This window comes from Calonectris borealis, chromosome 1 (assembly GCF_964195595.1).
Source record: "Calonectris borealis chromosome 1, bCalBor7.hap1.2, whole genome shotgun sequence".
In the NCBI taxonomy this organism is placed as follows: domain Eukaryota; kingdom Metazoa; phylum Chordata; class Aves; order Procellariiformes; family Procellariidae; genus Calonectris; species Calonectris borealis.
Window position 1 is genome coordinate 93,391,154 of NC_134312.1, and position 25,784 is coordinate 93,416,937.

Genomic DNA, 25,784 nt, shown 5'->3' on the forward strand with positions numbered 1-25,784 from the left:
CCCTTCAATTTTATAATCAAAACAAGTCTTTTTAAAAAAAAAAACAAACAAAAAACCCAAACAATTTTTTAATTTAAATTACAGAGTGCAAGAAAAAGTTTTGTAAGCCACAATATTTTAGGACAGATAATAAGGCCCACAAACATGTAAGGAACAACCCCCTCTGAATCAGTGGGCTCTCTTTTCTGGCAGAATCTCTAGTAGAAGTTCCTCTACCAGTGCAGAGGAGAGCTGAGTCTTCCCTGGTAAGTGAATGAGCTGATTGTATTGCAGGACAATTTCTACTTGGTCTTCTTCCAAGTGTGCAAAGCCATAAGTGATTGCATTTGGACAAAACAGTTGTCAAAGAAGTCAGACCTGGGAGCTCTGCATTAAGAATCCAAGTCCTAGTATTTGTGCAAAAAGAGAAGTTGCATAAGCACCAGCTTCCATCCTGCTTGAATCTGCTTTGTACTACAAAGTGGGACTGTGAGAGCCAGGAGAGAATTCCCCCTCTGTTCAGAAGGGCTCGACATCGGGTGCCAGTTCCCCAGAGAAAGGAAGGGAGAAGGACAAAGAAAGCACGCCAGAGAAAGGAGGTGGCATGGCTCAGTGTTCAGACCTATGCTAGCACAAAGTCCTCTTGTGCGGAGGTGCAAAAGTGAGATGAGAATTCAGGCCCTTGCAGCTGCTGAGTTCATTGCCGTGGCCAAATTCATTTAGCTGTGTAGGCATGTGATTTGGGAGAGGTAACCAAAGGCACTTCATGGGACAATCTTGAACATCAGCATCATGAGATGCCAGTAGCACAGCTTCCCTGTGGAGTTATACTGCTGTAAGAGAAGGATGTTGGCCCCACTCATTGATGATCGGAGCTAATGAAGTTGTCTTTTCCTAATAATTTCAAGAACTATTTCTGTGACTGACTGTCTGTAACTATCCCAAGACTATTTCAGTGGTTTTCTGAATGCTACACCTCAGCAGCTGTATCATCGAGAAACCATTTGCAGCACACTGCAATGGCTTTATCACTCCCACCAGCTTGTGACTAGGTAACACTGTTTGCAATGCCGGCAGATGGCAATCTTTGTATTCACTTGCTCTCATGTATAACACTTTCATCTTAGTGTACATAACACCAGTTGCATCAGTCAGTTTGGGGTACAACTTGTGTCGGTCCTGGCCAGAAGATGTTTTGTGCTCCCTGGCTGACATTTCCATCCCAGATGTCAACCAGATGTAGAACAAGAAACGGGTCTATGTGAGAGCCTTCCTCTCACCAGGAAGCTCTGTAAACTGGACAAGGAGAGGTGCTAAACTCAAGCTCAGCTCGAGCACAGGCCAATAATAACACCCAGATATCAGAATTTCACTGCGTCTCAAATATAGCCTGAACCTTTGGGGCTGCAACCCTGTGAGTACCTAGGAGGCTTAGCCTCAGTTTAAAACATTTAATTTTAAAGCTCGTAATATTTATTTTTAAAGCCTGGAGTGTCACATTGCATCACCAGTTTCTAAGCAACATTCCTGGGGACTCCACAGAAAAATGTATATTTAAAAAGTGAAGACTCAAATGAGGCCAACCTATTTATCAAAAGCGCCTTTCTATTTTAGGAGCTTGATCTGACTAACCAGGCACTGCTCTTTTTATTATGGGTCACTGCTTTTGCAAGCCTCCCTGTACTGACTCCCTTTTCCTGCTTACATACAGGGGGCTGCAGCACAGTTCCCCTGTTTACACTATTAGTTGTTATTTCCCCAGCTGCTGGCTGGGTTATGACCCCAGTCAGAACACTAATAATAGCTTCCTCCCCTCTCAGGAAAGTGAGGAGCCAGCGGGATTCAAGAAACCTGTCTCTTCTTAGAGCATCAACAATGTCCGGCTTCACAGGATTCAGGCTCTGGTGCTCTCTACTTTAATAACCCCCCACCGGCATCAGCAGGGGAACCTACACCTGCTTATCTGGCTCCCAGCTCCCCAGCACCGTACAAAACAGCTGATACCAGTTTTCCCAGCCCCTTGCCTCCTTTCACCTTCCTTGTAATCAGTTTTTCTCCCATTTTCTGGAAGATTGCCTGGAAGCCTATGGAAAAAGAAAGGTCTTCCCACTCGCACCTCTGGCTGTTTCCTTCTTGCTGCAACCTTATTTCTCCAGGTTTTGTAGGACTGAGAAAGAATCCTAGTTCAGGAGGCAGCTGACTTTCCATTTAATTCCTTAGCAGCTGAAATAATGTGGTTGTGCATACACCCCTTGACACACTTGATATATAAATTTTTAAACCTGATACCTAAAGCAGAATATAGAAAGACTCACAGTACTGTCATCCTTAAACAGATATATATTTTCCCTTTGTGGACACAGCATTAACTTTCAGTTCCTTATTAAAACCACTCTGAGGGCTACAGGGTTTGTACATTGCATTTCACCTTTCTCGGGTTGCTCATGTCAGTTCGGTAGGCTATGGAATTCCTTTTCATAAGCCTCCAGAGAGCTGCACTCTTCAGGGGTGGGTGCCGTTTTGATCTCAAATTTCCCATATAAATGTGTCCATGGGAATCTCATTCCATCCTTTTGCCATGACTTCCAGTCCAGCCAAGAAGGTCTCCTGGAGGCTTGATCTGAAGACTAAACAGCAGAAAACCACCACATTCTTGGGGAAATTATCCCAGGAGTTAACTGAGATCATTATTAAAAAATTGCAAGTAATTGCAATTACTTCAAGTCTGCATTTGTCAGAACTTAATTCCTAATCATTGGAGATCCTTCTGCCTTCCTCTGCTGGATTAAAAAGCAATTTACTTTCAGAAGTCTCTTTCTTGTCTGTGCATGAGAAGATCATGACCAAGATGTGGCTGTACCTTCCACATAGTTATTTTCCCACCACCATTTCAATGGGATCATATCCAAACATCACTTTTTGAACCCTTTGCAATCCTTTTGAAAAGCTTGATGTGCATGGGCAGTAACCACCTTATTGCTACTACATATGACTTCCTAATTTCTTGTTGACATGCTGGCAGACTTTCTCCTTGCTGCAATATCACATCAAAAGTTTATTTCCAGTGGCTTCCAGTGACTTTTAAGTCCCGTACAGAATAGCTGCCTTCTAGGATATTGTTCTTTATCTTATGCATGTTTCGTGCATTTTTTTGCTTCTTGCTGTATGACCTTGCATTGGCCCTTTAAAATATATATGTTCACTTTACCAGAAGTCCCATGTTGGCCTGTATAAATTACTTACTTTCTAAGAAATTCTGATGCCAAATATTTCCAGCAGTCATTTCAAGTTCATTCCTCACCTCAGATAAAGATACGAAGAAGAATCAGCCTTGGAAATAATCCCTGTGGCTCCACATCTTGTTGTGTGCTAGTCTCTGCCTACAGCTGCCTTACGATCTATCATCTTCACTGATCTGCCAGCCTTTCATACATTTAAGACAGATTCTGTAGCATGCTACTTTTTTAATTAGGTTGGGAGAGCACAAAAATTCTTCAGTGTATCTATAGTGGCATAGGAGAGACAGCAGAGATAATAAGGAAATCTGTTTCTTTCCTTTGTTGTCATGTACTAAGTGTGTTTTTCTTGGCTTCATTAGACCTATGCAGATAAATGATGTTTTGCTTCTGTGTCGTTTCGAACTATCACCAACAACAAGAAAATTGAGGTAATTTAGTTTTTTTAAAAAAATTAATTTACCCCAAATTAAATACTTGGCTTCAGCTTTGTAGGGTCACTTCTTTTTTGAATCTTTGTAATGAAACTGGAGGAAACATTTAAATGAAAACATCATTTTGAATTATATTTTCTTTAAAAGGTCACATTGAAAAGTTTAATGTTTAGAGACTTTTTTTCCTTGTCAACATTAATAAACCAGCAGACCTGCCACTGATTTAAGTGGAAAATGTTACCTACCCCTGCTCCACAGAGCTCCAGTTTTGTGCTCCTTGTGAGAGGTACAATGCTATTACTTCCCAGCTGATGTAGGATATGATATTCTGGGAGGGGCTGTGCATTTTTGCACTCATGTTGATGTGAGCACACCCACTTCAGGGCAAACCACTGGCCACAGAATGCAAACTGTGGACACATATTAGCAAAACCACTACTAATGTTTATCAGTGCACGGAACAACTTATAGTAAAAATGAAGCAAATAAGGAAAGAGAGAAAGAAAAGGAAGTTTTTTATCCTTGAAACATTAATTTCAAGAGAAGTAGAAGGTACAGCTCCCCCCACCCCAAGATAACTTGTCAAATCCAGTATGTTATCACAGAAATGTAACAGCATCTCTGTAAATATGTGAAATCTTGGAAAACAGTAAAAGTAGTATTAAGGCCTTGGATGTTTTTAGGTATTACCCATCAGCTACAATTAAGTGGTGTTTTACACTGAAGGTGCATGACACACTGAAGCCAGTGTGAATCGGCTAAAGACCAGGTGCTGGCAGCGTAGCTGTGCCAGTCTGCGTCAGCTCAATGGAATGGTGTCGTTTACACCGTGAAGGGAGAGCAAAGGATGTGACCCTGTCTTCACCCATGTCGCTTTAGGTGTTTTTGCCTCTTCAGGTATTTCTCTCTTTTTTTTTTTACTGCTAGCGCACATTCATGGGAAATACATGCGGCTCTAATTTTAATACAATAATAAAGTAATCATCCGGATCTCTTTAAAAACTACAAATTAACAAACAGCCATGCCCATATGACGTTTGCAGAAAAGACTGTACTAACATACATGAGGACCTGAAAGAGAAGTTGGTTGGAAAGTGAAGAGAAATTGGATTTCACTGGAGAACTCCCAGAAAGCAAACAAACAAGGAAAAGGGGAACAGGAGGCAGAAATAATGGGGTTAAAAAACAATAACTCCTAAAGACCAGAGCTGTTATCAACACCGATGGGGAAACGCACTTATCACACGACTATTTTTCATCCAGACGGTGTCTGTTTAATGGGAGGAAAGAGAAAGCCGAGGTTGGGGAGCGCCAGGGAGCTGGAACGTGTGAAGGAAAGAGTTAAGGCTGGAGTCACCCTCTCTGAAGTGCTCTGTGATGCTGTGCAGTGTTTCAGCCCCCAGAGCCTTCCTCCTCCTCCTCCCTCCCTGTGTCGGAGTGGGGAGGAGGCGGGTTCTGCTGAGTTGTTAAATCCTGAGTGAAGTTTCCCCCATTTCCAGTGGCCACCGTTGTCTGAGGCTGGTTTGGAGCAGGGCTGGGGTTATCCTGACATTTCTGGGACCGTGGCCAGACAAGAAGGGAAAAAGAAGGAAAGACGAGTCTTTTACAATTTGCTTTTGTCGAAGTGTGGAGAAAGGGGAAAGGGAAGCGTCCTTTTTTTTCAGCATCACATTCCTGTGTTTTTCTTCAGCCTGGAAAATATATTAATGCTGGTGCTTTCCTCTCTGGAAACAAAGGAGCTAAACGGGACTGAGGAAGAAAGAAGTGGGAAGGAGGCTTGGGAAGTTTAAAAGCGGGAGACTTTTCTTAAATGAAATCTCTGCCTGTGCGGGTAACTGGTAGAGCAAAAAGCTAGACCTGCAGGTAAATGGAGAAGCAGAGATCTCAAAGGAAATTTCCGCTAACCTCATCCCACTTGTCAAGAAGGTGAAGAAGAAAGAAAGTTAAAAGATACACGGAGAGACGGACAGGCTCTGGGACCTGTTGGGCTGTGTAAAGATAAATCACTGGGCAGCAGCAAAGCTGCATGGCATTGGTCTCCTTTTAAAGGAAAAAGACGTGAAACCTCGTTGCTGGAAGGGGAACTTCCCTGAGAGTGTAAGTCTAAAGTCAAATTCTTGGCTTTCTGCTATACGTACCGGACCTTTTCTCTGTGCGTGTTTGCTTGTGTGTATGTGAAAGCGTGAGAGAGAGAGAGAGAGAGAGAGAGAGAAGGATGCAGATCACAGTGTCCTTTTGGATAGACAGAGTCATGTTACAGACGGATGATCTCATTTTTGCATAAAATGATCCGTTTTGTGCTTTTCCAAAAATAACTGTAAACTGTACAAAGCCACCAGGCAGGATTGAAGTGCAATCAGCACTTTTAAATCACAAAAACTAGCCAGCCTGTGCTCTGCTTTTTTTATCACTTGCACAAGATATCATCATACTGTTAACATCTAACTTTTTCTCTTTCTCCTCCTCCCTGCAAGCGGACTGCACAATGAACTGGAGGCCAGCTCTCAGCTTAGCCCTGATGTGGGCAGCGTGGCTAGTGTGCGGTTCTGAGAAGACGGGGAGGCTAGTGGAGAAAGGGAGCCATGGAGTTAGGAAAGTGCTCCTGGCTTACAGGGCTCCAAGCAGCCTCCTGAGAAGGTCTGGAGCATCTCTGAGGAATTCAAGCCCGAATCCCCAACACCCCGTCACCAAGAGGGATTCTTCAGCACCTCCAAAGGCACCTGCCAATCTCCTGCAAAGGGAAGCGCGTTCCCAGGCCAGGGGCATGGGGACCAGAACGAGACGGGTACAGAGACTCACAGCTGCAGCCAAAAACTCCAAGTCTGAGATGATTAAGGACGAAGGGATATCCTTTGCCCCACAGTCACGAGTGGTACGTTTCCCTTCAGGGTCAAGTTCTCCCAACGTCCTGGCGAGCTTTGCTGGGAAAAATCGGGTGTGGGTCATTTCTGCCCCCCATGCCTCTGAGGGCTACTACCGGCTCATGATGAGCCTGCTGAAAAACGATGTTTACTGCGAATTGGCTGAGAGGCACATCCAGCAGATTGTGTTATTCCATGAAGAAGGGGAAGAAGGGGGAAAAGTCAGAAGGATAACCAATGAAGGAAAAATCCTGGAGCAGCCACTGGATCCTGCCCTCATACCTAAGCTCATGAGCTTTCTGAAACTGGAGAAGGGGAAATTTGGCATGGTGCTGCTGAAGAAAACTCTGCAGGTGGAGGAAAGGTATCCTTATCCAGTCAGGCTAGAGGCCATGTACGAAGTTATTGATCAGAGCCCCATCAGAAAAATTGAGAAGATGAGGCAGAAGGGCTTCATCCAGACTTGCAAAGCAGCTGGGGTGGAGGGACAAGTGGTTGAGGAAGGCAATAATGGGGGCAGCACCCAGCCTACCCCTGCTGGTGGACATGTCCAGGTGTCAGCAAGGAAGGAGGAGCCCAGGAGGAGCAACAATCAGCCAACAAGGACCAAAACAGTGAGGAAACCAATGACAACCACGGTGGCCTCTCCTCTGCCAACAGTAAGGACCACTACCCTCCCTCCCACCACCACAACTACCCATGCCACCACCCGCGCAGTGACAACAGCAAGCCGGTCTACGACAACAACTACACCCCTCCCCGCCACGCAGCGGACCTGGACCACAAAGTCGCATTCCACCACAGAGTACCACAGGCTGCCAGTAGCCCCCGACGCCACCACGTTACGAGTCACAGCCTCTGAGGATTTCAACTCTCCTGTATGGAAGGCAAACCGCAGGGACCGGCTACGCGGCCACCCGGAGAAACACCTGGCGGCCACACGGAAACCAAGCAAAGCTGCCCGCTATGACAGTTTCACAGAAGTCCCAACAGCTCCCTCGGTACACTACACAAAGGCAAATGTGGGTAGATTTAAAGATAATCGAACAGACAGGAAGGACTATAACCATAGGGACCTGAATGTCACACCAGGGCAACACAAACCAACTAAGACTAAACCACCAAAAAAGAAGGCCCAAGAAAAGATACTGAGCAATGAATATGAAGATAAATATGACTTGAGCAAGCCTGCTAGTTCCCATTTAGAGGAAGAGATCGCAGCAGGAAATACTCCCCCAAAGAAAGGAAAAGAATCAAAGAAGCATGAGCGAATGGATAAACCTGAGAAGAAGAAGAAGAAGACCAGACCTGACAAGCTGCAGAAGAGTGAGAAGCAGTCTAAGAAGGATAAAGCTGAGAAAAAGAGCAAGCAGGACAAAGACCGTAGCAAGAAGAACAAGAAGGGGAGCAGGACTGAGAATGAGGATTTCCCCAAGCCCAACAAGAAGCCTTTCCTACAGCCTCCCAGGAAATCAGTGACCGACCTCCTGGAATATTTTGAAGGCAAAAGGCGGCTCATTGTAAGTAACTCATTCATGTGAATCTTATTACATAAATGAAGTCATATCTCCCTCTTAGTAGGAATACGTGAAACAGAAAGTTTATGCTGGTTTTGTATTATTCTTTTTTGGTGCTTTTGTTTAAGAGGTAAAAATTTCTAGACCCAAACGATCATTTCCACCAGGGAAGGTTTCGCAGCCTCATGTTGGAAATCTTACATGCAGTATGAACATCAGTCAGCCAGGAATTAGGCTAAAACCTCTTCCCAGTCACTTCCATGAGTCACCATATAGCCATCAGATTATTTTGTTTTCAGTGGATATGTAGGTGTCAGGATCTGTACAGTTATGATCAATAAAACGAAGTTCCAGTGTGGATTACATCCGTTCATCGCTTTGGGGTACTTGCCAATGTTGCCACATTTCGATGCTCAGCATGTCCTGCCAGCTGGCACACCTGTTTTGTATTGGTGCTGGTGTCCTAAAACTGGAAGCAAGCCAGGTGGCTTGGCAGTACTAGTGCGTGTCGTGTCTGACTGAGGATATGCACAAAGACGTATGAACAGATGCCCTGAGGTAGGATTGTTACATTTGCTATTCTTTCTGATGGGAATTTGGCATTCAAATCTCCTAGACATCTTCAGAGATCCTGTGCAAACTTTATTTTGTTTTGGTTTTTTCCCCTGCTGTTTTTATTAAACTATAACACTACGGTAAGTTTTCAAGTCTGAGAAACTCAGCATGGTCTGGACTTACTTGTCCCAGGGTTTAATAGTGGTGTATGTTTTTCCAACTACTTATCTAAAAAAACACTTCACCTGGGACAGGAAACAGTTTTAGCTGTAGTACAAATGTTTTTTCTGGCAGACAGCACATACCCTGAAAGGTACACTTCGAAAAACAGTTCTTTAAAAATATTATTGTGGGAGCTGGTTTCTGGCAATTATTCCATTGCAAGCTGGTCTGTTTCACAGTTATTGTCCAATAGTCAGTGTCACAAACATAGCTTTGACTTTCATGCCCCATATTCCAATACAAATAGCTAATATGCCAAACTAAGATCTCAGCCATTGGAATTTAATTAATCGTTCTGCTGATGATTCACAGACCTGAGCAGAAGCCAGCCGCCTTCTCCCCCTCCCCGTTCTTCCAGCTGTAGGGGCTGTGCAGAGCTAGCAGACTTGCATTCCCCAACATGATGGAAATGGAAAAGAGCCATACAGTTGAAAATCTTGAACGTGATTGAATTTTGCAAATAATGCCTATTAATTACTTGTTAACTAATATTTAACCAAATCAAAAGCTCAGAGAGAGAAACTGCACAGAAGTTTGGGATCTTTGAAACTCGGTCATATATCTCAATGTTGTGGCTTCCAAAATATGTGCAGCATCAGGACAAATAAAAACAAATTTGAAAAAAGAGCCAAAAGCAGAGCTCACAGATGTCAGGCTGCTAATTCATTACACCAACACAGTCCTGGCAACCTAAAGGCCGGTCTGAAATTTGAACCTTCTGATACTAGGCTGGATCTCCAAGAAAAGTGTTGCACAATCTCAGGCTGTCAGGCCAAAACTCACTGAAGACAAATGATTATGCCACACTGCATTTCGCTTTTCCAGTATCTAATACCATCCTCAGCCTACGTGCTCTGAAGTTTCTTGGAGAATAGGTTTGATTTGGTCATTAGTAAAAGCAGTGGCTGAACTCTACTACCTCTTTGCCACACATGGCACGTGTGGAAAACAAACAACTTCTCAAGCTTCTTTGAATCCACACACATGCCTATTTGCATCCCTTCCTATCAAACTCTTCAGCTCCCTTAGGGTCAGTCCGTCCTTCCAGCTAGATGAACTCTGCCATTCATGAGTCTTCAAACTCCCTCTCTAGAGAATTTGCCCACACTGCCACAGAAGTGGCTCTACCTGAGTTATTCCCCACTGCTTTGCTATACTTTTGTCTTTCAGTCTCTTTAACAGACTGGCTCCCAAGGACATTGCTTCAGTCCTCTCCCAAAAGTCTTTTGCGAGAGACATGGGTTTTTAAGTCCTACACATCATTAAGGATTTCAGATTCAGATTTCAGTGTGAATTTCAAACATCCAGAATTTTGGAGTCTATTCTGGGTTAAGTTCAATTAATGACAAATATAGGACCCAGCTGCAGAAACTGAAATAATGTATGGGTTTTGAGTCCTTCAGCCCCACCTCTCTGTAGTGGGGTTTTTATTGCAGTCTTACTAATGTTGAGAAGTCTAGGCTCAGTGAGTTTGGGTTTTTTGTTTATTTCTCTGTGGTGATGAAATGCAGACTGACAGTTTGTATATAACACTCCATTTATACCTACATGCATATATATGCACATGCACATGCACATACACACATGTGCATGCAAATGCAGATAGATACAGTGTATATACTGCCTGGGTTAAAACAGTCCTAGCACAAAGCTTTGATTTGAAGTTTGCTTTGCCTCTTCAATGTTACCTGCTTTGTTCTACAAGGTTTGATGAAGTAGATCAAATTCAGATTTGACTGTGTGTTCCTGCTTACAACGTCCAAAAGTAGGAGGACAATACAAACCAATGGTCTGGTTTTGATTTCAGTCCTCAAATCCTTTCCATGATCCTTTTTTCATTTGAAGCATTTCCATGCAATTTAAAAGCATGTTACATGTTATGGTCCAGAAATCAAATCCTCTTTGTGTCAGACTCTCATTCACCTTCATGTCCCAACGCTGTAGTCATGCCAGGGGGCCTTTGCTTAAAAGAGAGTCAGATCTTATAAGCCCAGAAATGCCTTTTACATTTCAGTACATTGATGAACTGTATTTATAAGGACTATATCATAAAAATTAGCCTTCAGGCCCTACAGACTTAAGAAGGTAGCTACAAGATGATTGCACCTGCTACAGACTAAAGCATAAGCTTACAATTGAAGGATTCTGGTGATTATTTATGACGTTAAACCATATAATTTGGATCCAGATTCCAACTCCCTTTGTGTTTGGGGGATTGGTGGCAGGTGCTTGATTGCAGTTCACTGCTGCCAGTTAGAATGATTACATTGCTAGAGCTGTGGCATTCCCCTCCACCTTCTGCTGGAAACTGCTGCATAGGACCACTGCATGTTGTAACACACACACCTTCCCTGGAATATTTGCATCTCAGTCACTGATGAAGGATCTAAGTTGTGTGCTTTAAACTTTGTAAAAGTTAAATCTTTGCAATTGTTAGGAGGCTTTGAAATAAGTACTATAAACTGTAGAGATTTTTATACTTTTGTTGTTGTAATTTTTCCTCCTCCTGCTCTTCCCCATAGCCATGCCTTCTCAGCAAATATAAGTCCCATAAGGCATCAAAGTGGCTTAGAACAAACGAAAACTAAATCAGCAATTTTCAGATGAGGTCACAGTGGCCTTAGGAAGTCTTCAAGGTCGTCTTATATGGCCATCAGTTGCATAAGTATTCATGTAGCCCTAGCTATACTCATCCCTTGACAGTCAAAACAGCCACCGGGAGTCCTGCCTGGACTGGGAGGGTGAAGCCAGAGCAGCTGCCACGTTCCCAGTGTTCCCACTAAGAATGAGTAGGGGGAATCCTAGATTCATGGCAGATGAAGGCTGTGAGGGAGACCTGGAGAGACTGGCAGGGCAAGGGATAATAGGACAATACATGGTTTTCTGTAAAATCCAGTGCCATTTCTTCTATCAGCACCGTGGAGAGGCAGCGGAGGAGCTGGTGCCACCAGCTGGCCGTGCTTCCTGAGGTTTTCCTGTAGCTGGTTGAACATCTTTGGGTCAGGCCTGGGCCTAAAGGTACATTCCAACCACGAATAAATAAAATAAGGCTACAGAGCTGTCAACAGCTCTATGGAAAAGAAAGCCCAGTTTGCAGACAGTGACTAGTTCTCCTTCAGTAAAATACTCATCTGCTTCATTCCTTATACTAAACAAGCTCTTTTGTCTCTGCCACCAACCAGCTGATCACGACCCCCAAGGCGGACAACACCATGTACGTACAGCAGCGAGACGAATATCTGGAAAGCTTCTGCAAGATGGCAACGAGGAAAATCTCAGTCATTACAATTTTTGGCACCATGAACAACAGCAGCATGAAAATTGACCACTTCCAGCTAGGTTCTTTTTTTTTAATAATTTCTTTCCATCTCGTGGGCACAATACAGAGAGCAAAGGGAGAAATCTCCCCAGCTTGGGTCAGGATCTGAGCAAGATCATTTGTTGTGGTCCAATTGCACTTTCGAACCCATTCCTCCTCCTTCCATGCCAACTACACCCCTTTTTTATTTACATAAGTGTCTCTGGTATTTTCCATGTTTAGGCTTCCAGTACTGTAACTTGAGCACCTTCAGGTTTCTTTGTGGGAATTCTTAAAGCCAGTAAAACAGTGAAACAGTGAAAAGGCAGAAAAATGTGATGAGGGCATGGGACAGAAAGAGGAAATTAGGCTCAGCTCTACCAATATCTCAAATACCAACCTCACTATCTAACCGAATGGCTGCCCTAATACAATGCCCCCCCGCCCTTGGTTTTTGCAGGACATCAGCCATGGGTGGCTAGATACTGGCTAGCACAATTTAAACACTGCTTAAAGAAACTGTCTGTTGTCATGAAGGAGAGGAGACTGAGGGCAGGAAATGCTGAAGAAAACTGTTTGAGATTATATTCAAAACTTGGCCCAAGTTAATCCTATTTTGAAGTTCAACATCATTATCTCCACGCTCTGCCATATAACATTTTCTCATGCCTTTGCACTCCTCACAAGGTCATGGAAAAAGCTTCATTTTTCAGGGGCACAGACTGGCTAGACCCAGGACAGACAGAAGCATGTTAGTTAGACCCCTTGCTGCGAGTTCCTTTCCTTCCCAGGATCAGCTTTCCTAGGCTTAAAAGCTGATTTTGATGTGTTCACAAAATGAGTATTCTCCACTGTAAGGGGAGGTCCAGGCGCTTTTTCCCCTCTGTACTGGTAGACAGATATTAATTTACAAGATTTCAACCATAGCCTCTAGGTATGGACAACATTACAAATTTGCACCAGCATACCTGATATTAAAAGGTTTACAATTTGAAGTCCTATCGCCTCTCTTTACCCATAAAGCAAGATACCCATCAGAGTGACTGCTTATTGCTGGCTATTGTAAAGAGGTTCACCCTGCTGAAGCCAGAGGCACTATAAATCAGACTATGAAGGACTTGAAAAGTAGCTCATTCAGCCATATTTATTACCACCTTCTTTACATACAGAGTTCCCATATAGATGGGTGACACTGGGCACCCATCTCTCTTAGGCAGCTTTGAAACAACTGTGTCAGTGTTCAGGTCCTGTGGAAGCACCCACCAAAGCCAGTGAGAACCTTTCCTTTCATAACAGTAGGGTTTGGACAAAGACTTCAGGTCCCAGTTCAGCAAAGCACTTAAGCTTAGGTGCCTCTTGAATCATATGAACAATCTCATTGCTGTCTGCATCTGAAGGTTAACACCACTGTGAATGCTTCACTGGACGAAGGCAAAGAAATAGTATAAAAGCTGCTAGTTTTGCTTACAAGTCCACCGCATCTTTCCTCTGCAAGTTCATCTGGTTTTACCAGACCTTGAAAAGAGATGTGTGATGGAACAGAAAGCTCAGGACCACAGCAGCTCCAGAGTATTTCAGGTCTGGCATACAACAGGCCAGAAGATCACAGATTTATGTCTGATTTCCAGCTGTGCCTCTACTACTCTCAGAGGCAGAGGACCTAGCGGAGGACCAGGAGCCTTCTCTCCCTGAATGACAGAGAGTCACAAATCCTGCCAGACTGTCCATTTGTGCACCTCCTTGACAAATGTGGAGCGGTCATGCTTGCCGTTAGTAACATGTAAATCTCACTTATGAAGCATTGATGCATGATTTACGTATGGTTTACAAAGTGAACAACCAATTAGCACATCCAGCAACCCATCCAATGGGAAATTTACAACATTGCCTATAATTCTTTACAAAACTTTCAACTGAGGTACATGTAAAACCATATAAATTACGTCTATAGCTTGATTAGTATAACCAAATTTTAACATTTGCTGGTTTGGGTTTTTTTCTGTAAGAAGCGGGTCCAAGGTGTGAAACCGAAAGGTCAGGTTCTGATTCAGACTTCTTCCCAAAATTTTAATTCAGAAATTTCGTTTGACCTACTGCAAAATTTGAATCAGATCAGTATGCTCCTTAAAAGACTACAGATGTTTAGAAAATTATTTAAAATGCCTTATTGTATAATGAATCAAATAATTTCTGTTGCTGTCTGCTCAACTCCCCTTGTGGAGCAGGGGACTGGAAAGTTGTACCTCTGGATTCTAGCTCTTGATCAGCTGTCGCATCTCTGTTTGACTTCAGGCAGGTCACTTAAGCCGTGGCTGGGATTTCTAAGTGAGGATATGAATATTTATATTCATAGTGGTGTCATAGGGCATAAGCAAGTAATGTTTGCAGAGAGCTTATTGGTGCCCAGGTGACATTTCACTTTCTGTGTGATTTAGCCTGTCTTTAGCTTTCCAGGCCCACAGCTGCATACGGAGGCCTGTTCCAGCACTGTTGCAGTTGCATAGTGCTGTGCGGGATGCTACGGCTGAGGCTGAGCTGATGACAGGGAGGCTTTCAAGACTTGGCCCTCACACACCCCGGTCCCAGGGGAAGTAAGGAACCTCAGTACCTCCACAGGCTTGTCTTGTACATCCTTCAAATCTACGCCTTCAGAGGTCTTTTTCTCCTCAAGTGTTTCTGAATGTTTTCTTAGGGTAGAGCAGTGCGTAGGTGCAAATCATTCTCAAAAATAAGTTTTTTCCTGTCAGGGTACCAGAATGGGAAATGAACATCAACAAGCAGATGGAGAAGGAATGCCACAGCAGGGTTTATAGAGGGAGCTAAAGAGCCAGAACTGCAGTATTCAAGACACATTAAACAGTGTCTGGTTTCTTGTAGTCACTAAACCTCTCATGTAATTTTTTAAGACTGGAAAGGTTAACTCTAGTGTCCTGGCCAACCTCAAGCTGTTCTAGCTATATTTTAGTGACCCAAATTCTCTATGCAGTTTCATTTGGGTATGGTGCTTTCCAACTCCTATCCTAAATTGTCGAACAGTTTCTATTTTCTATTCCAGAAGTGACTGCATTTCAGGAGCTGGTGAAATTATTAGTACATGCATATACATGTATAAGCATATTGAAAAAATCTAGAAGATCTTTCCAGGAAAGAGAAGGCAACCAAGATTTTTCAAAAGCAAGTAGAACAGTTGAATACTGAAGTGCATGTGCCCTAAAATAGACTGATTTTCAAAAAATACTGGGATTGAAAATTGGACAGTTAAAAGCCATAGTGCCATACTGATGTTTTTTAATATCTTGCCTATGCAGCAGGAAGAAGGCTTCTGGGAAATTGATTTCCCCCCTTCTTTCAAGGTGAAATAAAAGGCAGAGTGCTGCATGATTCCATGACTATTTTTATTTCTCCTTTGTCTCACATGAAGATAATGAAAAGCCCATGAAAGTGATAGAGGATGAAGATCTTGTGGACCAGCAGCTCATCAGTGAGTTGAGGAAAGAGTATGGGATGACCTACAATGACTTCTTCATGGTGCTGACGGACACTGACATGAAGGTCAAGGTGAGGGTTTCGACTTTTTGAAAGAAAAGGCCTTGGAAAAATATGAAAAAAATTGAAAAATTTTAGGAAATTACACTACAGGCTTGCATGTGAGGCACATAAGAGACTGATGCAGGACTTGGTCATTGTTGGAGAATAAGAAAAAGGACAGTAAGAGAATTTTTCAGGCATTAGGTAGCTATCTTAATTTACTGTAGTTAGGGGATTTGGGGGATGGTGGGTTTCTGCTGGAATGGTGAGCTGACACTATAGGAACAGGACCCATCACTGGCAGGGGTTTTAATGTAGTACCTGGCATTCTAAAACACACAGTTTGGCCGCTCCATGGGATGACGGCACATTGCATATGGACAATGCTCTAGTTGAATGGCCTTACAAAAGAATATAATGACAATTTGTTGCCTGCAATGGCCTGGCCTTATCACATTGGGCAAACACTGAAAATATGCCACTTCCAAATATCAGTCTGACTGCAAAACCAGTAATATTTTCCATGGTTTCTAATCTGTTTTAGGCCTTGTTACCCATGTGTAAATAGGAATACTTGGATCTCTATATATCCTACAGTGCTGTGATACATGCAGAAAGACTGCTAATATGTGCATCCTTTTATCCATCTGTTCTTTTTTCTTAACAGCAATACTATGAAGTACCCATAGCAATGAAGTCCGTGTTTGATTTGATCGACACCTTCCAGTCACGAATTAAAGACATGGAAAGACAGAAAAAAGAGGGCATTGTCTGCAAAGAAGATAAGAAGCAATCCCTTGAGAGCTTCTTATCCAGGTATTACCTTCTGTTCTTATCTACTGCTAGTTCTAATAATTGTTGTCTTACGGGAAAAATACCCATCCAACTATTTATGTGATTTTTTAATATAGATTTCTCAGTATTTACAGTGTTAAGCAAATACAGAGATGTAGCCATAGCTGCATGCAGTCTTGTACAGAGCACTGTAAGTCAGGATGCATGTTGTGTTTCCTGACTGACTGCACATTCTTTGGACACTATCTTTCTGTACCTCAGTAAGATAACAACATTGATTTGCATTAGAAGAGCAAATAAGGATTAATTCACAGATGTTAGCTCAGTGTTTTGAATGTATGAAGCACAGTGTTTATGTGTTTCAATCATCAACAATCACAATCTCATTAATCCCATTCTAATCCCGTCCATGTAGCTTGAATCAGTAATTAATTCTCTGTAACTTCCTTCTTATCCTGCTTGAGATAACAGTTGGTCTTTGCCAGTATTAGTCATGCATATTATTAAAGGTCTCGCAGATGTCTCTTGCAAAATGTTTGACAGGCCTTCTGCAGCAAGACAGTTTTATTTATGCAATTTCTATATGCCATGTTACTGCTCTACCTGCGAGACCTAAATTCCAGGCAATAAACATGTCTGGACTGTGGGAATTCGAATTCACAGAAGAGCTGTGCAGCTATAACCCTCTCTGTTACAGGATAATTTACACGAAATAAGGGCTACCCCATCACTCTAGGCTTTACCTGTTACTACTGTATCTTCCTCACCTACTGTCAGAATCCATGGGAATACACTGTTAATGCTACATGGCTATAAAAATAACTGAGGCGGTGTGATGGATTATGACTTGAGGGGGAAAGGAGCAACAGGTAAATGAGTAGTTATTGGTTCATAAACATTTTAAAATTCGATGGCCACTTCAACAGAAAGAGAACCTTTAACAAGATCCACCCCACGCACCTCACCACCTCCTGTTTAGGTCTCAGTGATTCATCCTCAAGACCACCAAGAAGAACCACAGTTTAGAAACAGCTGACCAACACAAGAGCGAGCTTGTATGCTGGAAAGTGACAGGCCCCAAATCCTTCTTTGCTCACGAACAGCCCTAGTAATAAACACACATTAGAAAAACAAGCAGGCAAAATGCAGAATGTTGCATCTATAAACAGAACTGCCACTGCACAGAATGCATTTGTTGTCTGTGAAACAAGCATCAGGCTTTAAGTATCAGGTGGACTTCACTAGCCACGTTACTGGTCAGATTCCCAGCAAGACTCATTCCAGTTTTGTCCAAGATTATCTTTCCAGCTGAACAAGAGTCCCAGCATCATGTCCCTGGTGTTGCTCATTGGGGAGGTCAGTTATAATAATGCAAATATTGTTCTTAACAAGCTTGGCTGGCATGAAAGACCACGAGAGCCAGAGCTGGCTTGAGTAATGCTTAAAAGCCACATGTATCAGGAGAAGAACCTTGAGTTTGTGTGGGGGAGTCCCCCTGTAACACCAAGACACTGGCTGTGCTGCTCTCTGGGCTCACAAACGAGAAGGGCATGCAAAATAGGTACAAGAGGAAGAAAGAATGCACACAGGGAAGGGTCTGGAAGATTTGTGAGGACAGGAGTATTGGCCTGTGGCTTCTGATGTCAGAAATAAGGCATAAATCTGTACATTAGTGATGGGGAACTAACAGCTGTGAAGGACCAACTGAGTTAATTTCTCACGAAGATGTAGCCTCAGACAAGCACACCAGGTATAGGAATTACCTGGGCAGGGGGATAAACACCTTGAGTGGCTTTCAACCCTTTTCAGCTCTGTGCATCTCCAAAGGAGATACTCAAAAAAAACAGAAAGGAATTAAAGTATCTTAAAGCAGCTCACAGATAAGATTCCATTCTGATTTATGCCCTAGACAAAATACGATCCAATGTTTACATTCTCAGTCATTGTTTATAGGTAGCCAGGTGCTTTGCTATACAAAATATCACAAAGATTATTTTTTCTCCATTTTCAGAATAACAGCACGAAATTTCCCCCCTTTCCTTCACGTCACATATGTGATTCTTAATGCTTCTCATTGCTGTTCACATACTTGTATACATACGCCCATGTCTCTTTGCTGTTCCTCCTGGGCAAGATTAAAACTGGGGAGGTTTGCTTTTCAAGGATTTACTTTTCTAATTCTAAAAATACACGCAGTAACAGTTGGTCAACAAAACAAAGACATCATCAATCCCTGTTCTTTCAGCAACTTCTGCTGTGACTTTGAGCAAGTCCCACCATATTTTCTGCCTCTCTCAAGTGGACCAGAATTGACCCACTACATTAGCCTTTATTTTGAGATCTTCACACGGTGCTGCAGAAAGGCAGGCTATTATTGTAATAGAGTAACATCTGCATCCATTTAAAAGATTGTTTCCTGCTATAAAAATATCCCTGCAGCTTTGCAAATTCCTTTAAATCTGATTTATTTAGGTTTAACGGAGAAGTACCTTTGTTCAAAAAAGGGGTTGTTTGGAGAGTATTAAAACCCCCTATAGTTAGAATTTTTAAAGGTTTCAGGTGTCCTTATGGCATTGCCTTTCTTTGAGAGGACAAAGGAAGGTGCTCCTTGTGCAAAAGTTTGGTTAGATGGGGCATGCCATCTTAAAGAAAAATCAAAGATTTACCTTATTGCCCCATGCATGCCTTATATAGCTACAGGCTCACACAGCCACACCACATACAAACAAGCTCAGATTTAAGCCACGTTAAAGGTATTTTGAGCAAGTGTGGTATAGAAGAAAAAGAGGTCAGTGACTATTTACACAGAAGTATGAGTTATGAATGAAATGAAGATACACCCTAACTCTCAGACAGCCCTTGGACTGCAAAATAACTGTGCAGTTCCAGCAGTGGTGAATGACGTAAAAGCTAAATGTCTAGTGAGGAATTCTACAGGAATCTTTCTTTCCCTTGAATATACACTTCTCAGCATTGTTATAACTACTGAAGGGGGCTTTGAGCAAAGATCATAAGCTTTGCAGTGTTTGTTTGGTGAAGCAGCGAAACTGCAGATGTCTCTTTGAGAGTTTTGGAGTTGTAAAATTCAAAACAGGCTTTATCCTCTCTCGGTGATGGATAGAACTGGGAAGATCTCCCATCCAGCTGTTACTTAGAAGCTGTGAGAGGTATGACATACCTCAGCCTACAGGAAACAAAAATGCTGAGAGGACTTGAGTCATGTGTCATGACCGTGCCCTGTCACACTCTCTTCTCTTTCCAGGTTCCGATGGAGAAGGCGGCTGGTGGTGATCTCTGCTCCCAGTGATGAGGACTGGGCTTATTCCCAGCAGCTTGCTGCTCTTAGTGGACAAGCCTGCAATTTTGGTGAGTCAAAAGAAATCATACTCTTGCTCCCCAAAACCACATCCTTCCTGGTGATGTGATGGATTCCTTTGCTCAAGTCTGAACCTAGACAGTCTGAGTTGCCTGACAACTGAAAAGTTTGCCGTAGCTACTCCAAATACAAATGGAAAATATTGTGCTAAGCAGGTAATACAGCACACCCTGACAGCTAAGACAGCTAAACAGAGTGTTCCCTGGAATCATTTGTGTGAGGCAGAAAAGGTTAGCACTCCGAAGCTTCTCTTCGGGCTTGTACTTCAGGAGATCAATAGTATTTTCTTTTTCTTACTGCAGAAATTAATGATGTAAGTACAATCCTTTGAGAAGGGCAGATCCTCTTATACCCAGCTCAGAACTGGGCCAGGTATCAAGGAGATGCATGGACATCAGCTTTTTTTCTTTTCCTTCCTGCTTCATTGCCAAAACCCATAAAAATATTAATAGAAGCCACTTTAACCCAATAAGGACCCTCCCAGCCCCCTAACTAGGCACTTAAGATCTAACTACATAGTCAGTGGAGAGACATGGGCTCCTCCATGAGGCAATTAAGAGCAAGACCCAGAAACACTCTTCTATCTTTCCATTATGAAGCCCTGAGAGACATACTCTTTAACTTACGTTCCTAGCAATGCAAGTACCACACAGGGCCTAGACTTGACTCCTACAACAGAATGAAACAGGTCCCACTCAAAAGCCAGTATTTCATTACATTTCAATTATGCTTGGAGATCTGCACAGTATCACTGCTACACTGTCTGTTTATTCATAACCACCTGACTTTCATTCAGAGAGTCAGCATCATCTCATTTGGCAACTACCAAAGTAAACGGTGACATGGACCACTGTAAAATGCTTTCTGAAGAATGGGATGTAACCCAAACAGTTAATTCTCTCCACTCTTTGTTAGAGACAACTTGGAAGTGAGTTCCTAAAGCATTTGTCCTCAATGGGTGTTTTAACTAAGTTATATGTTTCCAAGTATCTTACTCCAAGTTGTAAAAACAGTTACATCAAAGATTTTGTCTGTACGTCGTACAGACTCATGTTACATGAAGAGTTTCTACAGCCCCTAAGGTCTTTCTTCAAAGCAGAGGCAACAGTCCAAGCCTCTGCCCAGAACAAAGGAAAGGAGTGAATGCCTGTCCTAAGCCATTCCCCACAATCATTTGGAGTTTTGGAGTGATAGGTTATATTGACTCTAAATACTTTGTTGCTGTGTGTATGACAAGTAAGAGCTTTACTAGTGAACAAAACAGTGCACAGACATTCTGAATTTGGGGAATGGCCTCTGTAATTTACTGGTGTGCTTGATGCTTGTATCCCTATGCTACAGAACCACACCAAATGCTGTTGTCCTTGGGACACTAGCAACAGCTTTTATGCAACTGATATCACATTTATTTGACACACTAGTTTATTGCCATGTTTGGGACAGGTGATTTGAGTGGCAGAGACTCCAGAGAAATCAGAAACTCTTCTTCCTAGAGGGCTGCTGAGACTGGCCCCTAATTTAGCATGCACAGACCTGGCCAATTAAACTGAAATCTGCCCGAGAACGAGCAAAAAGAACTGGTCTGACCCAAAACCTCTTCCATTTCCTCCACAGGTCTGCGCCATATAACTATCCTCAAATTGCTAGGACTTGGAGAAGATATTGGTGGTGTTTTAGAGTTGTATCCAATTAATGGTAAGTGACTGTTTCAAGTTTCTTCAGTACTATCCATAAAGGGCATCACATAGTGCTGAGTGTTTCTTTGCTGTAATTTCTTTAGAGGGATGGGTATGACTCTTTTTCTCTTTTGTTTTGTTTCTTTTAAGAAACAAGAAGACACAAAAGCAAACCATAAGTTTTCTTGGTGTTCCTATACTAAACATTATATAGCTTCTTCAGGACAGAAAAGCCCAAATATCATCTGGAAGTCATCTCACATCTTTATCTCCCACCTAAACATACAGTCCCAAGTACACCCCTCTGCCTTCCTTGCTGTCAAAGACAAAGGGATGTCTGTGCCTTTTACATGCTCACGAGTTTGCAGGGCTAATAGAACATAGAACCAGCAGCTTCTCTTACATGGGTCCCTCATTCATCTTCATAGAATGGTTTGGGCTGGAAAGCACCTTTTAAAGATCATGCCATGGGCAGGGACATCTTTCACTAGATCAGGTTGCTCAAAGTCCCATCCAACCTGACCTTGAACACTTCCAGTGACGGGGCATCCACAACTTCCCTGTGCAACCTGTTCCAGTGTCTCACCACCCTCACCCTAAAAAAACTCTTTCTTACATCCAATCTAAATCTACCCTCTTCTGGTTTAAAACCATTACGCTTTGTCCTGTCTCTATGGACCCTGGTAGAAAGTCTGTCTCCATCTTTCTTATAAGCCCCCTTTAAGTATTCCACTTCATCCCAGCAGGCTATTCAGGTAGCTATTCTTAGGAGACCTCACTGTCAGGGTACGTTTCAAATGCTGCAGGTTCCTCTACTACCTAATCCCAATAACTGCCTCCATCAGTGGAGGGACAAAGATGGGAAGGAGCTTACTTATCCCATTGCTGTTTCTACAGCTCTGTATATGAAAGCATATTAGTCCTTCTACCACATATAGACATAAGTCCATGCCTAAGAAAGAATATGAACAGAGAAAGCAGATGTCATACTTCTTCCATCAACGGCCTTGCAGCCTTCACTTACTTTTCATTGAAGGACTTCATGACCTTGGTTATAGTTCCTATTTGTTAAGATTGACAGACCTCTTTTCAATTTACTTGTCTAAACTCCCTTTGAATTCACATTAACTTCTAGCACGTGGCCTCCTGTGAGAACCTCTACAGATCTGCAAGGGACCTTTTATTTGTGCTGAACATAGCCCTTATAGCTTTGTTTGATACCCCTTATCTCTTTTGTAGGGACAAAAGGTAAACATTTAATCCCTATCCATTTCTGCAGTGACATTCACAATCCTGTAGACCTCCCCCAACCCATTTATTTTACAGACTGCAGTCTTTACTTGGTCATTTCTCATACAGAGTTTATTCCAAATCTGTGATCAGCCTTGTTGTCTTTCTGACTTTTTTCCCAGTTCTACCATATTTTTTTGAGAGGAGAGAACCAGAATTGCATGCAGTCTTCAAGATGCACACAAACAACAGGTTTCCATAGTGGCATAATAATACTCTGTTTTGGTTTTTATTATTTTCCTCATGGTTTATAGCATCTGTTTCAGCTTTTGACCATTAGTGAGCACTGAACTAGCCTTTCATGAAACTCTCTTTCATAGCCCTAAGATCTCACTGCCAAGTGGTAATGGTCAGACTTCACCATTTCTTATGTGGAGTTAGCAAAATTTTCAATTTGAATAGAATTTCTTCCATCATTTTATTGACCAGTCACACAGCCTTACAAGAGCCTTCTGCAATGCTTCACAATCATCCCCCGCCCTTACAACTCTGAGTATCTCCACATCCTCAGTACAATTCCTCACCTCCATGCTCATACCTTACGTGCATCATTTACAAATACATTGAACAGCACCAGTCCCAGCACAAACAACCGTGAGACTTCACTGGTGACCTCCCTCTGCTCTAGGAACCCATCATCCGCTCCCACCTTGTTTCTGCCTTTCAACCAAGCTACCAAAGTTCCTTTTGAAGCCTTCTAGAAATCCACATAGCCTGTACCAGTCAGACCACCCTTAGCCACCTGCTTGCTGACCTCCTTCAGAGAACCTCAACAAGTTTGTAAGGCAGGATGCCACTTTGTAAGAGTCCTGTTGCCAAGCCAACTATGTATATGTCTCTGTGTGTGTGTATTATATATATAGGTGTCCACTGATCCTAGTTGACTTATACTTATACTTTCTATTTGTTTATCCAGCACAGACTTCACACTTACAAGCCTGGAGTTCACCAGATTTACACTAGAACATATATTTTAAAGTGGACATGACATCTACCACATCCCATATCTTGCATATCATGACAGTTCAAGAGTGAGGCTCTATACTGCTATTAATGACCAAGCGAATTCATCCTGCAATTCTTCACGCTATCGCACTTCAATTCCAGTGATTTCTTTCACTGTGACTGTTTTTCACATATGCCTTCCGCATTATGTGAACCAGTGACCCAAGGTGCATAGGAGCCAAAAAAGTGCAAGTTTACAAAACCTAACAAAACTGTTAAAAATACATCTTTAGTCTATAGTGGAGCAGTTTCATCTCGGAACCAGGAAATCCTGAACTTGTAAACGACAAGAATCTTACATTGCCAACTATCGGGCTGTATCCTATCTCATGTTCCTAACTCACTTACCTACAAACCATCATCATTGCCTAAACAAAATATCAATGCTGTTTTTATGTGATCACTTTCTAGGAAGCTCTACTGTAGACCGCGAAGATATCCCAGCTAATTTGGTGAAAGACATTCGAAATTATTTCCAAATTAGCCCAGAATATTTCTCCATGCTTCTAGTTGGGAAAGATGGAAACGTCAAATCCTGGTATCCTTCTCCAATGTGGTCTATGGCGATTGTGTATGATCTGATTGATTCCATGCAGCTTCGGCGACAGGAAATGACAATTCAGCAATCGCTCGGCATGCAGTGCCCAGATGATGAGTATGGTGGGTATGGTTACCATAGCTATCACCAGGGATACCAGGAAGGTTACCAAGATGACTACCGTCACCATGGAAGTTACCACCATGGATATCCATACTGAAAAGAGCAACTTAGCCTCCAACTGCCCCGTGTCTGTCTTCTAATAGCTATCCAAGCAATAGGTGGCCAGTTGCAGAAAGTCTTTCCAGGCCACCTAGATACCCATGCCTCATTCTTCCACTGTTCAATCAAGGGACTTTGATCATTTGCCTTCTCAAAAATGCAGAAGCCTTTACAGTGAAGCAATTCAAACCAGTAGTATTGAAGCTTTAAACAATAAAGACTCCTTTATATTTTTAAACCTTTATAAACAAAGGGCATCAGCAGGTGCTGTTTGTATTAAAATCAAACAAAAAAAACCCCACAGTCCCAGTCTATGGACACTACTGTAGGGCAGGACACACACTGTCTGACAAATATTGCAATGCTCTTTTTAGTATTTTTTCTAAGGAGAAAAAAAAAAGTATATTTATTGGAAAGTGGGATTGCATTGTGCTCATGAAGACAAGCAAAGAATCACACTTCAGGACTTACCCAGAAAACGAAAATTTAAGAAAGAAGCATGGGGCAGGCTCTTTAATAATAACAACAACAATAATAATAATAAAATCCTTTTGAAGTATCTTGTCTAAAAAAAGACAGCATCCCTTCTACAGTGCATTAACATTGTAATTAGCTGACTTTATCAATGAAAATAAGAATTTATGGCTATGGCAGGATTTGTTCCAATACAATACAATGTAAAGTTCTTAACTACAAAGCTTGCTGCACAGCCATTTATTCTTTTAATTGGGGTCCCCATTCTCTTAGGTCCTGCCCACCTAATAGTTAAATCCAAGTTAATGAGAGCTAAGTGGAAACACCAATCATAGTTAGCATTGTCTGAAATACAGAAAACTGAAAAGCATTATTTTAACCAGAAAAAAAGGAAAAAATTCTCATTCACATATATTTTAAATGAGTTGTAACTCTCTATAATAATGTTTTTAATTAAACTATTGCTCTAAATTTCAGATTTCCTTCTACCTCTTCTTCTCATACCCTCCCCCATGAAAAAAAAAACTCTAGACTGAATGTTTATAAAACTATTTGGGAATAATTTGATCTGCTACTAAACCAGCTCTATTTCTGCCACACTTTCTGAAATGGTTTTCTTCTCCCTTCTCATTGGTGTCTTTGGGCATTGGATCTGTTGCATCACCCTACTCCTACTGAAAGCAGTGGCAGGAACTGCCATGCTTTCAACACCATTTGGGTTAAATTTCTAAACATTAAAGACCCCGCAGAAAGATTCAGAAATATCCTGAAGTGAAGG

General features: G+C 42.2%; 1 protein-coding gene across 1 annotated transcript; it reads left to right on the top strand.

Moving 5' to 3' along the window:
- Positions 1 to 5,109: 5,109 nt before the first annotated feature.
- On the top strand, positions 5,110 to 25,603 carry CCDC80 (coiled-coil domain containing 80). The gene is made up of 8 exons (XM_075167303.1): positions 5,110 to 5,746; positions 6,124 to 8,030; positions 11,987 to 12,143; positions 15,524 to 15,660; positions 16,298 to 16,446; positions 19,688 to 19,791; positions 21,416 to 21,496; positions 24,184 to 25,603. The coding sequence occupies exons 2-8, from the start codon at positions 6,135 to 6,137 to the stop codon at positions 24,528 to 24,530; spliced, it is 2,871 nt and encodes a 956-aa protein (XP_075023404.1). The 5' UTR covers positions 5,110 to 5,746; positions 6,124 to 6,134; the 3' UTR covers positions 24,531 to 25,603.
- Positions 25,604 to 25,784: the final 181 nt, after the last annotated feature.